This window comes from Acinonyx jubatus, chromosome A2, assembly GCF_027475565.1.
Source record: "Acinonyx jubatus isolate Ajub_Pintada_27869175 chromosome A2, VMU_Ajub_asm_v1.0, whole genome shotgun sequence".
Taxonomy (NCBI): Eukaryota; Metazoa; Chordata; class Mammalia; order Carnivora; family Felidae; genus Acinonyx; species Acinonyx jubatus.
The window spans coordinates 42462999-42478528 of NC_069383.1; the positions used below are offsets into that span (position 1 = coordinate 42462999).

The 15530-nt window shown below is 35.4% G+C and overlaps 1 protein-coding gene across 2 annotated transcripts in view; it reads left to right on the forward strand.

Annotated features, from left to right (window-relative positions):
* Nucleotides 1-15029, forward strand: part of HERPUD2 (HERPUD family member 2) — a 33673-nt gene extending 18644 nt beyond the window's left edge. For both annotated transcript variants that reach the window (XM_027075254.2, XM_027075256.2), the window contains 4 exons: nucleotides 9261-9383; nucleotides 12521-12844; nucleotides 13556-13673; nucleotides 14161-15029. In XM_027075254.2, the coding sequence (XP_026931055.1) occupies nucleotides 9261-9383; nucleotides 12521-12844; nucleotides 13556-13673; nucleotides 14161-14322 (727 nt within the window). In that variant the 3' untranslated portion in view covers nucleotides 14323-15029. The remainder of the gene's footprint in view (nucleotides 1-9260; nucleotides 9384-12520; nucleotides 12845-13555; nucleotides 13674-14160) is intronic.
* Nucleotides 15030-15530: the final 501 nt, after the last annotated feature.

Consider the following 15530-nt stretch of genomic DNA (forward strand, 5'->3'; position numbering starts at 1 on the left):
GTTGAGGAAATAAACGAGACAAAAGCGTTCAGCTCTTAGCAGTGTATTAAGCAGATTAGAAAAATCTGAAATAATCGTGCTCTTTTTTTTTTGCCAAATATAAGTATTAAAATGATGAACAATAAAACTTTAAAGATGTTACAGCTTTATTTAAGGAATCTATTACTAGATGAATAACATTTGGTTTTAAATCAGGAAAGCAATATAGTCTAGTGGCTCCAGATTCTGGAGCCAGCCTGCCTTGGTTTGAATGTATCTACTGACTAGCTTAGGCAAGTCTTTTCCCTACTTTGCTTCAGTTTGCTCATTATCTGGAGATAAGAGTACTTATCATACAGGATTTCTATGTGGATTAAAAGAGTTCTTGTATGTGAAGTTTTTAGTGATGTGTTAGTAGTTACTTACAAATTCATTCATATTTACAAGTGAATGTTGTACAAACATTCAGCAAACAGATTTGAATGAATGAATGCCTGTGTTGGGTGCTGGAAAATAAATATATTTGAGAAGAGCACTTTGTGATATACAATGCAATTTATTGAAAGTTTAGTAAATAGGTTGTTTAGTTTAATAACGAATATAATTTAATTTAATCTCATAGTTGTAATTTTTTACTAATGAAGACTTTAAATCTCTCTTTAAGTAGATTTTGTTTAACATAGGCCTTAGCCTTAAATGTGCAAGAGTAGTCAGTGATTTAGTGACCTTGATGAATTCACCAACAAAATAGAAGCTCTGCATTCCTTTTTCAAAATTCACTACAGCTTACATATAACTAGTCACATGTTTTTCACCACATAGGTTAGTATTCTCAATCTTTATTGAGCTTGTTAAAACTGCTAAATCCTGGTGTCTACTCCCTGAGATTTTGAATCACTAGGTTTGTGGTGGTACTCAGGAATTTGCCAACTTAACAAGACTTTGGGAACCTTGCTTTGAGAAATCCTAATACAGGTGATTATTCACCCATATCTAGCTCTTGAAGAAACTTGAGAAGACCAGAGCAGTACATGTACATCATCGTATTGGCTGTCCATTTATAATGTCACATTTATCAATCCTGACTGTTTTGGACTCAGTCTGTTGTGCTGTCATATTCATTTACTTTAACTCCAAAAATTGCTGGTTGGGTTATAGAATACCCACTATTTGTACATCACTTTTTCCCCCTGAGATACTAACAGCTTTGTTTTATAGTTAATAAAACTGAAAGCCTACTCGTTGTACCTTTCTATATTGCCTGATTTTTTTTTTAAAGTAAAAATTGCTTTAGTTCACCACCCAGAAATAACTATTACTAACATTTTTGTAATATCCTTTTACTTTTCTAAGTAAACTTTTAAAATTTTTATTATTATTTAAAACAAATTTTTTTTAATGTTTATTTACTTTTGAGAGAGACAGAAAGACAGAGCAAAGCTGGGGAGGGGCAGAAAGAGGGAGACACTGAATCTAAAGCAGGCTCCAGGCTCTGAGCTATCCGCACAGAGCCTGACATGGGGCTGGAACTCACGAACCATGAGATTGTGACCTGAGCTGAAGTCGGACGCTTAACCAACTGAGCCACCCAGGCGCATCTCTAAGTAAACTTTGAAATAAAAATTATGCTATTTTACTTTGTAAACTTTTTTAAAAAACATAATTTAGCCTGGACGTATTTCCAGATCAAATATAAATCTACCACATTTAAAGTCTTGAGACATGTGGCATTCTGGATGAGTTCTTACATACACACTAATATTTTTTAGATTTTTGTTCAACATTCATTTAGGGTGATTGAGCTCTGGAGTAGACTTGGGGCTGGGAAAAAAGAGGGACGAGAAGGCTGTGCCCAAACGGCAAAATGAAAGCCCTGTAGCTAACCAGGAAGTTCAAAGACCAAATATTGTTACTTGAATGTGAACATGCATACTAGGCCCTTAATCCCCTTCCCACTACCCCAAGCAGTTTATCGAAATAGTCCTTCCACATATGTGTAGTTCTCCTGAGAGGAGATCCAAAAAGTACAAGTTTCTCCAGTTGTTTATATTCTAGTAATGCCTTAGTTTAACATCCTGGTTGCCACCCTGTGATCTTCCTCTGTACCCACGTCTTATTTGAAACAGCCTTTGTTCAGCACTTTGCCAAATCATATTCTTATTATGCACCACCCAATTCAAAGCTCATTCTTTCCAGGGAGACTACTCTGATGTACCCAGAACATTTTATCTTTCCAGCTTTATGTCTGTACATTTCAGCATCTGGTGTCCCATTTATTAAAAGAAAAAATCTATGATTTTTAATTGTGTGGATGTGCCAGTTTGTCCACTCCTCTGTTGATGAAGAATGTCTTTAGTTGCTTTTACTGCAAAATAACCTCAAAACTCAGAGGCTTACAACAACATACTCATTTTTCTTGTTCACGAGTCTTGTTAGTCACTTGGGACATCTCTGCCTCAGGCTGTAGGTTGAGTTCTGGTTTGTTTCATGTTTCTCATTCTCTGGACTAGAAACTCCCCAAGACATGTTCTTCTTATGACAAATGACGGGAATGCAAGAGGGGAAGCTAACCACTGAGCACATTTAAAACCTCAGCATGTGTCATGTTCACTAACATTTCATTAGCCAAAACGAATCACATGGCCCCTGCTCAGTAGCATTGGGATTGGAGAGGTATTGCCAAATTACCAATGCCGTGCTGGCAAGTGCTTAGTAACTGGCTTTTCCAGGGGGGATCTTAAGCTAATTTGTAGCATTTGCTGATTTCTCTGGTCTTGAATACTTTCACTATGGCAGATTCAAGATACCAAGGGTTGGCTTACAAAATTCTTGAACTTGAACAATTAGCTTTGTGAGTCAGTATTAGCTGGCATGGGCCAGCTTTGCCACCGTGTGTCAGACAGTGTGCATGTATAATCCTGTTATAGAAGAGTGAAGAATTGGGGCAATATTCTTTTTTTTTTTTTTTAATTTTTTTTTAACGTTTATTTGTTATTGAGAGACAGAGACAGAGCACGAGTCGGGGAGGGGCAGAGAGAGGGGGAGACACAGAATCTGAAGCAGGTTCCAGGCTCTGAGCTGTCAGCACAGAGCCCGACGCAGGGCTTGAACTCATAAACCGTGAGATCATGACCTGAGCCTAAGTCGAATGCTTAGCCTACTGAGCCACCCAGGAGCCCCAAATTGGGACAATATTCTATCAGAAATTTTTGGGTTAATTGCTTCCCACTAAACCTCACTATAATCAGTATTCTTAGATACTTACATATTATCAGTTTTTCTTTTAGGGTAAGTTGTGAAAAAGAGAATTCCTGGGTCAAAGTGTTCTTAAGACTTTTTGAGACTCTTAAAGACTATTGTAGAAGTGCAGTGAATTTGTACCAGTTTATTCTAATAACAGCTGTCCATCCCTTTACAGATATGTACTTGCCAGTCTGACAAATTGGAATGTTCCTGTTTTAAGACATGATAAACAGACATTCTTTTTGTTTTGGTTTGTGAAATACTTGTTGGTGTGTTATTTTTGAAAATTGATTTGTGACAGTTCTTCATGTAAAAGAATATTAATAATTCTTATGGAGCACTTAGTACAAGCTAGGCATTGTATTAAGCACTTATACATGCTATAAATTCAGTGCTAGACATTGAATTTTATATCAACTCTGTGGTCTAGGTACTATTTTCTCCCATTTTACAGGTGAGGAGAATGAGGCTTAAAAGATAGCTATGTAGCTTGCCTAAGTTCACAGAAGGGGTCAGCAGTGGAACTAGAATTCAAATCCATATCTGACCTGAAAGTCTGTATTCTTTTTTTTTAATATGAAATTTATTGTTAAATTGGTTTCCATACAACACCCAGTGCTCAACCCAAAATGTGCCCTCTTCAGTACCCATCACCCACCCTCTCCTCCCTCCCATCCTCCATCAACCCTCAGTTTGTTCTGTTTTTAAGAGTCTCTTATGGAAAGTCCGTGTTCTTAACAGTCTTTTGGAAGTGACTCTCTGTTTTGTCTATCATTAGTTTTAGTATTTTTTCCTAGATTGCCATTTGTATTTTGACTCCATTTATAATGCCCCTCTCCTCTCCGCCCTCCCTTGCAAAACCTTTTTCTAGTCAGATCTCCTGGTCAGATTTTAAGTATTGGTGACCGAGTAAGCAAATCTGTATGAGGATCTTGTAACTTTCTTCAGTATAAGTTTACTTTAGAATTTGCTGTATACTAGGCATTGAAGACAGGAAAATGAATTATGTACTTGCTCTCAATAGAAGTAGGTCAGATAGGCAAAGAAATTACCATCTGCTGATGTGCTCTCATGGTCTTGAAAAAAGTTCTGCAGGAGCCTGGTTGAGGAAATGACTGTCTCTGAGTGAAAGAGTGGGGAGGGCTTCTTGGGGGTAATTGGAGCTGATTTTAGGGGAAGTTCAGCAGGTAGAACAAAGCAAGTGTGGGGAGTCTTGAAAAGGCATATTCCGGGAGCAAGGTGGGTATTCCATGCAGTTGCTGCATCTTTGTGTGGAGTAGTAAGGGGAATGGGGCTGACTTAACAGGTTTTTTGGAAAGAATTTGTTCCTGATTATTGAAGTTTGCAGTTCCTTTTATCTTCTCTCCTTTGTAATTCTTAACTTTAAAAAACGTACAGGGACGACTGGGTGGCTCAGTTGACGAAGTGTCTAACTTTGGCTCAGGTCATGATCTCATGGTTCGTGAGTTCGAGCCTCGCGTTGGGCTCTGTGCTGACACCTCGGAGCCTGGAGCCTGCTTCAGATTCTGTTTCTCCCTCTCTCTCTGCTGTTCCCCCGCTCACGCTTTGTCTCTCTCTCTCTCTCTCTCTCTCTCTCTCTCAAAAATAAACATTAAAAAAATAAAATAAACATACTAATGAATGTCTTTTGGTATAGCTTTTCAAGTATGTATTTGTGAATGACAGTCTTTCAAGTTCTTTGTTTTTGTCGTCTTCTCTGTTGTGCTCCATTTCCATGTGTTTCTGTGAATTTCTCTGACCCCTTTTTTTCCTGTGTTTTTATCGAATAGTACTAGCTGGTATAGTCTGTCTGAAAAGGAAAAAAAAAGCTACTAGAATTTGTGTTATCAAATGATTTCCTCCCACATATGTATATCAGCAGTTTCCTCACTGACTTTGCCAAGGCCAGAGGGAGAGGCCAGGTTATCCATTTACTTTCCTTGAATAAAGAATATGACATTTTGTATGGAGACAGGCATATTTCAGATTCCAAATAGTTACATTTTCCCTGTGTTCCTGCTATTTTATTTGGCTCTTTGCAAAAAAAGCAATACTTAATTATTTTGAGTTATAAAAGGATATATATATATATATATATATATATATAATATAAGTATAATATATATTATATTATATTATATTATATTATATTATATTATATTATATTATATTATATTATGAAAGTGTATATATATTAAATATTATATTATAAAAGCATATATATATATTAAAGAGTTTGGGGAAAAAACAAGGAGGGGGAAAAAGTATCCCTGTCTAATCATCTAAAGACAGCTATTTGTTAACATTTAATGTTTCCTTCTAGTATTCTTTTCTTCGCAAATGGTTTTCTTTAATATAGTTGTGATTTTTGCCTTGTTAACATTACATTTTCATTTAGTGTTGAAAATTAAATGAAATTTATAAGTTTCTAGGTTAGTTGCTTATAAACTACTTTATTTCAGAATTTTCTTGCTATTTATATGTTGTTGTTAGACACATATTTATTGTGCTAAGTCCTGGACATATTATAAAGGGTAGAGCCTTATTCCCTTTTCTTAGGAGCACAGAGTCTGGTCAGAGAGAACAGGAAAGTAAACAGGTAATTCATTTTTTAAGTTATTTTCTAAGAGGTGGTACCTGTGAATGGTACCATTTTTAAAGTGAACAAAGTATGCAAAAGTTTCCTTCTTGTGTCTCCAATGACACAAGCTATCCATGATAAACTGTGTGTGTGTGTGCCTGTGTATATGTGGGTATATGTGTGTGCACACATGAGTGTGTGTATTTAACACAAATAGTAGCATACATCCTATACTGGCCTACATTTTGTTTTTTTCGCTAAGTATATTAACATCATTCCCTATTAATACACAAGACCTGTCCCATTCTTTATGAAGTACGCAATTTTCCATTATATAGATTACTATATGTTTTTGAAGAAGGTTTTTTTTTAAACCTTCTAGTTTTCTTTTTTTTTTTTTTTAATGTTTATTTATTTATTTAGAAAGAGAGTACACGTGTGTATATGAGCTGGGAAGGGACAGAGAGAGAGGAGACAGAAAATCTCAAGTAGGCTCCACACTGTCAGAATGAAGCCTGATGCGGGGCTCAATTTCACGAACTGTGACATTGTGACTAGAGCCAAAATCAAGAGTTGGACACTTAACTGACTGAGCCACCCAGGTGCCCCTAAATAGTTAATATTTTTAGTCACTGCTTTTTTAATTTTTAAAAATTTGATTATACTTTTTAAATATTCACAGAGAAAATATAATGAACCCCCATTTACCTAACACCCAGCTTCAACAACTGTTAACAACAGACCATACCATTCTTCATCTGTTTCCCCTTGTTCCTCCTTTGTTCTTGGGATGGATTATTTCTAAAGCAAAACCTAGACATCTTATCATTTCATGTGTAAATACTGGGTATCTGTAACAGATAAGACAGATATAGACTATAAGAAAATCTTAATCAGAATACCATTAGAATACTCAAAAATTCTTTAATATCATCAACTGCCCGGTTCATGTTCAGTTTTCCTTGATTGTCTCAAATGTCTTACAGTTGTCTTGATTGAGTCAGTGTTCAGAGAAGTTGACATATTGCATTTAGTCAATGTTTTTTAAAACTCTTCTAATCCTTAAATCCTTCCTGCCCCCACTTTTTTTTAAAGATTTTTATAATGTTTATTTTTTATTTTATAGCTAATAGTTGCTATGCTTTTCATAATATTACTAATATAAAATGTCACTTGGTTAGGGCAGAGATGTGAAAATTTTTTCTGTGTTTCGTATTTCTTTAAGTTAATTTTCAGAAGCAGAATTACTTGGGCATCTGGGTAGAAGTGAATATTTTTAAAGGTGTTTAATTTTGTAAAATTGTTTTTTAAAGTCTATTCCAGTTCATCCTGTTAGCAAAAGAGTTGGGTTTCACTTATACCCTTGAGAGCCAATACCAAATATTGGCAGACAAAAACAAAAGTCTTTATTTTAACTTGCCTTTATTTGATGTCCTAATGATTATTTCCAGTTTTATGAATTCTTTATATAGAAAATATATTAACTTATTTATTGAAAACATTTTTTTGTAAGCTCTGTCTTTTTAAATTTTATGTCATCAAATAATGTGGATTCCTTTTTTATGCTTTCTAATAATTGCTTATAAGTTAGGAGAATCTTCTTCCCTCCAAAGGCTTGATAAATAATCAATTCCAGTTTCTTCTAGATTTTCTGTGGTTTAACTTTTAATACTTATATATTTTAGTTCATTTGAAACTTACTTGAGCATTTGGAATGAGAGGAAGCTTTAAACTCCTTTCTCTTCACCACTTGTTTGGTAATCACTTTTCCCAGCATGAAATAATTCTCTATCATGTTGTTTAATGATGCATCCTCTGGAATATATTAAATTCTTATGTAATATGTTTAATTGATCTATAACTATATATTTTAATAATAACTTATTATTGAGTAAATATGAATTTAATAAGTAGCAATATTATAATAGCAATAATAAATTAATTATAATAGTATATTATAAATATAATAAATAATATTTAATAAAATAATTATAGTAATAATAAATTATTTAGTAATTTAGTGTCATGTAAATCCTTTATTTCTTGTTTTCTGGAGAGTACCAAATAAATACATAACATCTTGTCTGAGGATAATCAGCACAACTGAAAGTTGTAGTATGCCAGGTTGGGTCTGGAATGTGTCTTAGCAAGTATATAGTCCAGTAGTTTTTAACTTACTGGAGAGTAAGGGAGGAAGCATTTTGGAATCATCTAGGGGAGTTTAGTAGTTTTTGTTTGTTTGTTTTTGGCAACATATTTTTGATAATCACCATCTGTTCTCAACCACTGTAGGGTGAGGTAGAAAGCTATAATAACTTTTTTCCAAATGATTGTTAGTGGCTCTTTCTTTCCTTGATCTTTAAAACCAGTGACAAAGCCCAGACTTCTGTTTTACAATTGAAGTAATGGACTTGTGTGAGGTTCTGTTTCTTAGCTGTAGGGATTGGTAGAGCTGTACTTTCAGGGGGATGGGTTTTTTTCTTTTTTCTTAGTCAGGAAAACTAAGAACATTTAAAGTGTACACCTAGATATAGACTCCCCTTGTTGCTAAGACTTGATTTAGGTGCCTTTCAGATTTGCTTAGATGTATCAGCTTACTGATGGAGATTATAAGATCTTTATCCAAGTATTTTATAATGCTTCTCTGTTCCAGTGGTATGGCTTTCTCTCCAGGTTTAATCAGTGATTGGTATCTTTGTAAAGGAATAGCTGAGTTAAATTTCTTTTCCTTTTCTTATATGGGACTTGTTTATCAAGAGCTGGGAGGAACTCTCATGGAGGCTTCTCTGCTTTTCCCTCTTAATTCAGTTTGTTGGAAAGTAGGGGGAGCAGGGCTCTATTCAGGAAGTAGGAGGATTTTCTGAGGATAAGAGCGCTATATGGCTCCCACTACTGCTCCAAGGATGAGAAAAGTTCAGTTAATATGTAGGGAGGTTGGTGGCTTACCTAGCACCAAGTTCCTTAAGAACAGATAAGCCTCTCAAGCTCTTTTGAATTAGGTTTCTATAATCAGTTATTGCCAATTGTACATTAACAGTCTTTTGAATATAATATTAAAAATTTATCAATTTGTTAATGATTTTTGTCTCACTCTGGTTAGCCCCTACTTGTATCAGCTAAAGATAAGGTTCAAGTGATATGAAGAAAAGGAGAGTTAGAAAATTAGCAAATGTTTAGTCTTGTCACACATTTTGTGGATGATTTGCTTTATTTTCTTCTTAAAATTGGGCTGAAATGTTAGTCATTCTATATACTTGGAGTCAGGGTCATTTTATATAAGCAATTTTATGTAAGACATTAAATATGTCTTATTTGAACAATGTTGAAAATATTTTTCTTTTCAGTAAGATTTAATGTATTTTGTCAATGGGTAGCTTATACTTAAGAAATGAAAATTCAGAGATATGCCTTCAACTTTCAGAGCATAAAAAGACATTTCTTTATCTCTTTATTGCAGAAATGTGGACAACCAGCTTCCTGGGCAAGCTATTCCAGCTGGATTCCCAGTGTATCCTGCTTTCAGCCCGCTGCAGATGCTGTGGTGGCAACAGATGTATGCTCATCAGTATTATATGCAATAGTAAGTTAATTTGAGTTCAGTTTTTTGCTCAGTGTGCCACTTGCTTTATTTCGTTTTTCATCCTAAGTAAGTTGATTTGGGATTTCATTTACTGATATATTTCACTGGTTTTTAAAAATTATTATGAGAATGAGTTTGCCAACATTTTAGCAGATACTTTCTTTTAAATTATTTGGCTAAAGAACACCCGAAAAACAAATACTCCAGTGAAGAAATGGGCAGAAGACATGAATAGACACTTCTCTAAAGAAGACATCCAGATGGCCAACAGGCACGTGAAAAGATGTTCAACTTCACTCCTCATCAGGGAAATACAAATCAAAACCACACTGAGATACCACCTCACGCCAGTCAGAGTGGCTAAAATGAACAAATCAGGAGACTATAGATGCTGGAGAGGATGTGGAGAGACAGGAACCCTCTCACACTGTTGGTGGGAATGCAAACTGGTGCAGCCGCTCTGGAAAACAGTGTGGAGGTTCCTCAAAAATTAAAAATAGACCTACCCTATGACCCAGCAATAGCACTGCCAGGAATTTACCCAAGGGATATAGGAGTGCTGATGCATAGGGGCACTTGTACCCCAATGTTGATAGCAGCACTCTCAACAATAGCCAAATTATGGAAAGAGCCTAAATGTCCATCAACTGATGAATGGATCAAGAAGATGTGGTTTATATATATACAATGCAATACTACTTGGCAATGAGAAAGCATGAAATCTGGCCTTGTTTCTGTGACTTTGTTATCCTCTTCATTCTTTTTGTCTTTCTGATCACTCATGTTGTGTCCTTGAGGGCCCATTTTTTCCCGTCTAAATGGTAACATTCCTTGTTCAGTTAGACAGACATTTGTGTACTTGCCATGTACCTTAGGACACTCAGTCTCGTAAAGAAGACAGGATTCAGTCCTGGACCAGTCCTCTTGGATTTCTTTCATCTGTGGCCTTAGTTGTTAGCTCTCTGTGGATGACCCCTATTCTTTATCTCCTATGCTTCATCCTGGTTGCTGGAAGATTTCCATAGGGAAATTTGCCTTTCCTTTAAATTCAGGATGTCTAAAATTTGACACCACCATCTTCTGTGTGTGTGTGTGTGTGTGTGTGTTCAATAAGGTTTATTGTTAGCTTTATTGCCTATAGTCTCTAAGATGCGACTTTATTGTGCCTTTGCAAACAGGATACATTTCTTAAAAAACTGATCAAAATTTCCCATACATATAGCTCTATATGATAGATTATAGTGCAACACTATTTTTGTTACATAATTATAGAAATACCATAGAATCCAAGAGTACAGCATACGCGAAAGAATACAATCCTTAGCCATCTGAGCAAGGTGACTTAATGAGTCCTTTTAGTGTAAGTTTAGAAAACATGGAGGAGAGAAAAAAGATACATGCACTCTGCAGTCAGGAGCAAAATACATTAACTACCTGTTCCTTGCAAGGCACAGGTGGGGGTAATGGTGAATTTCAGACACCACCATCCTCTTAAGTGTCTTCTCCTTCCTGACTTCTTTGTCAGTGACAGAGTCTCTTTTTATTCATCTCCAGGCTCTTAACCTTCATCAGCTTTGACTCTGCTTTCACTTATCCCTGAACCCAATAACTTACTAAGATGAGTTAACAATATGTTGTTTCTAACTTTGGTTCTTCTTCTGTATCTTACTTTCAATATTTTGCCTAGATATTTTCTCATTTTGGACCTACTTTACTGCAACTGTTCTTTCTCCTTTTAGACTCTCTACCATATTTCATCCCAGGCTAGTGTACTTCACACAAAATTGAGCCAGTCATTCCCCATCCTCCCAAATGTCTGATGACTCCCTTACCTACAGTGTGAAGTCTGTATCCTTATCCTTACTCCAGACCTTACCCCATTAAGCTGATCTGCTTCATGGTCCTCATATCCTAATGTTCTCTTGCATAATCCCTTGGCTGCAGACAGGCTATTTGTACCTTACCTATTGCTGTGGTAATAGTTATCATTTGAGTGACTGCTTTGTGCTTAGTACTGTGCTAGATTCTAGATGCTTTCCACCCCTAGTCTCATTTATAACCTCCTGAGAACTGTGTAGGGTAAGTGGGGCTTATTGTAGCTTCCTAAATCATACAATCTTACGTACATTATTTACCTTCTGAGCCTTAGGTTCTCTCCTTTAGTGAAGTAACTCACCTATGAATCAGAATATCTATGAAGTAGGGAGTGTTTTGGAAACTAAAAAGCCCTATACAGATACAAGGTATTAGCATGTTAAATAGACTTTTGTAGCCTGGGAAACTTCTGTTTTATTTTATTTGCTATCTTGATTTTTAAACATTTTATTGTAGAAACATTTCAGCATGTGAGAGTATAGAATAGTAAAATGAATCCCTGTGCACTCACCACCCAGCTTCAATATTCATCAATTCTGTAACTTTTCCTTTCTGTGCTGGATAAGTTAAAGCAAATCCCAGATACATTGTTATTGTACTTGAGCCTCTTATAGGAAAATTTATTCTTTCAAGCAATCAAATTATAAGCAAACTTCAGGACCACAGTTATTCATAAGTTTACAAGTACCTATTCCAGTGGTTCCCAGATGGATTTCCCAAAAGTCGGGATTGGGGGTTGTTATCTGAGATCTAGTTAATATATTAAAATACAAATTATTTATCACTGACAATGGACACATAGGGTAAATGATTAATGTACATTTTTAAACCTATGTTTCAAAACATGGCTCTAAGGGAGAGGTGGTGGGTACAGTGGTAGTCATCCCATTTGGAAAAACAAAAGTGGCCGTTAGTGAACAGGTTTGGAAAAAGATTTGGTCATTACCTTAGAAAATAATTTAATGAAAGAGAGAAAATACAGTGATTACCATGGCCTTCTCATCTCCTCCACCTCTCCCCTACCATCTTTGTGAGGCTAAGAGAATATCTTTTCCTGAACTACTCACTCCTACCATCACTCTTGGCTCTACTTTTCCACTGGGGTTTGTGCTTGACTAAGAAATGTGGTACAGGAGTTGTGATACTTTGTGCTAGGTTTATGAAAAATAATGTATGGCTCCCCAAGGAAGTTTTACAAAATATAATATAGTATGATAAAGTTTTCTTTTTCTTTTTAATACTTCTTTTGTTGAATATTTCAGTCAAGCTGCAGTTTCAGCTCAGGCTACATCAAATGCCAACCCAGCCCAGCCTGCTGCTTCACAGCCTCTAAATTTGGCACATGTTCCTGGAGAAGAACCTCCACCAGCTCCAAACCTAGTGGCCCAAGAAAATCGACCCATGAATGAGAATGTTCAAATGAATGCACAGGGAGGTCCAGTGCTAAATGAAGAAGACTTCAATCGAGACTGGCTGGACTGGATGTACACGTTCTCCCGAGCTGCAATTCTCCTTAGCATTGTATACTTCTATTCTTCTTTTAGTCGTTTTATCATGGTAATGGGAGCCATGCTGCTGGTTTATTTGTGAGTGGTGTTCATTACCTTTTTGTGGTTTCTTTTAATCACTTTATAGAATAGCACAGAATTTGGCATATGGTGGTCTGTCCTGAATGTTGAGTGAAGGAATATGAGTTTTGGACTCCATATATCTAGCACCAAAATCAAAGCAGGTTATGTTGAGTAAGAATGTTTATCAGAACTGTACAAGCAGATTTTTCCTTTACCATCTTTCATAAAAATTATTAATTCATTTAGACATGCTCTGTTAATTATTTAGAGCTTGAAGGGTCTGAGGCATTATTGTATAAGGATGTTCTTTTTAATTATAGTTATCAATAGTAAATCCTATAGGCCAGACTTCTTTTTGTAAGTAGACTTTTTCTTGCCTCCCTTTCCCCTAAGAGGCAAAGAAATGTGTAGTTGAATTTCATTTTGAAAAATATCAGAAAAGATATTATGATTCCCAGTACATGGAGACATTAAGATAGATAGGTTAGATATTAAGATATCTGGCATAGAGCCAGTTAAGCCCATGGTAGATTTTTAGACTTAAGTTGATTCTTGTTTTGCTGTCATTGCTTTGAGAGGGGTAGTCCTTGGCCCGAAGTAGGAGATTTAGTCTTTTCATTTATTATAGTTGAAATCATTTTTCTGTTGTAGGGCACTAATGTTTTATAGCATTGCAAATAAAAACAGTTGCGACTTATTTTCTTTTCTCTTTATTTTACTGAACAGACACCAAGCTGGATGGTTTCCTTTTAGGCAAGAAGGAGGTCAGCAACAGGCTCCCAACAATAATGCCGAAGTTAACAATGATGGGCAAAATGCCAACAACCTAGAACTTGAAGAAATGGTATGCTAACGAGGTTTTTGTATACTTCAAACATAGATATTTCCTCAGCAGAAGAGACCAACATGATTAAAGAATCTTGGGGTGTTCCACAAGTTTTTGTGGAATGGCACATGAAGAAAAGTTAACATAGAAATTGTGTGATTTTATCTGGGAGAACTTAGACTATAATACAGACTATAATACAGTCAGGAAGAACTAACATTATTCTTCCTAAATATAGCCTAGAAAGAAAATGATGCACACAGTGAGAATTTATTGTTTTACGTTGGCAGTTACATTCATCTCAAAGTTCCTTTTGAACTTGAGCACTGAGGAATTTATCAGTTTTGGATTTAACAAAGATTTCTGACGGCCAGGTATATACTACTTCCTTGTGACATTGCTCCTGTTCCTTCTCTCTGTAGGGAAGAATTCATTCTCTTTCTGTCATGAGTTAATGGTAGCTGTTCATATCCCTTAGGAGTATGTTTCTTGTTTTGTTTGAAAGGAGCGTCTTATGGATGATGGGCTTGAAGATGAGAGTGGAGAAGATGCAGGTGAAGATGCCAGTGCAATTCAAAGGCCTGGTTTAATGGCGTCAGCTTGGTCTTTTATCACCACCTTCTTTACTTCACTGATACCAGAGGGGCCTCCCCAGGTTGCCAATTAGACCTGAAAAACTGTGCCAGCTCCGAAGGAGGGTCTGACTTTAGGAAAGTGTTTTAAATAACAGTGCAATTTCAAAAAAATTTATTACTTTCTTTTCATCATCATGTACAGAGGTGTTTTTTTCTTTAAGCTTCTCATGCATATGAATATTTTAAGCACAAATGGACTACTAAATGTGTGATTTTTTTTTTTCAAGATCCTAACAGAACATAGTATAACAATATTGGTCTTCCAGATTTTATTAATTTCAATTATGTATATTCTGTCAAGGCAGATCTATTTGTGTGTCTTATTTCTTTAAAGAGCTGCTTCACATATAAATGTCTATAGCTAATAGCCCAGCCCTTCAGTGTGTAATTTGAATAAATATATCTATTTTCTGTGAATTATCCTGAAAGGTTTAAACAGAATGACCTCATAGTTTTTAATAAAGAATATTATTTACCTAAAATGTGCTAGCAGCATCTTGCCCAGCCATAAAGCAATAAACTTCTCAGTAATCTTAATTTTGACATTTGGATAAATAATGGAAACTTTCTATTTTAAGGGCATGTATCCCATCAATTGGAATTAGTACCTTAAAAAAAAAAGGCAGCTCTTCAATGGAATTAATAGTGATATAAATGTTTGATACAGGCAGTACTTTTATAAAATATGCTGGAAATTGCTCCCTGTAATTTTTTTAAATAAAAGGTCAATTATGGTAAACTGTCTTATGGGATATTTGTTCAGATTCTTTAATAATGTACCCATTACATGCCAAAATCTGTATACATTTCAGTAGTTGTTGGGAAAAGTTGCTGAAGTCTTCAAGTTCATTTTCATCTCTTTATGTTCCAGATGGGTATCTCTTCATTCTCAGTCTGAAACCTTGCTGGTCTTTTTAAAAATTCCTGTGAAGGCCAATTCAGTATTTTATAAGAAGGGTGTAAGTTTCTCATAGGGTAGCTAATTAAAATTAACCAATGAGGATAGGAGAACTTACTATGCAAGAACTTTATCTGACATGAAATGTGTTATAAAGTTGTATGAGGTACTGGTCCAGTAATATATGATTAGATAATACAACAAAATAGAAGAGTAAGAAAACATTCATGAATGCTTCTCTAAGTTGTTTACTTAAAGCGATAAAAGTGACATTTCAAGGGATAAATTGAAAAGTAAAGTAAAATTGAAAAGTAAAATTACATATACACAACCTAACCTTAT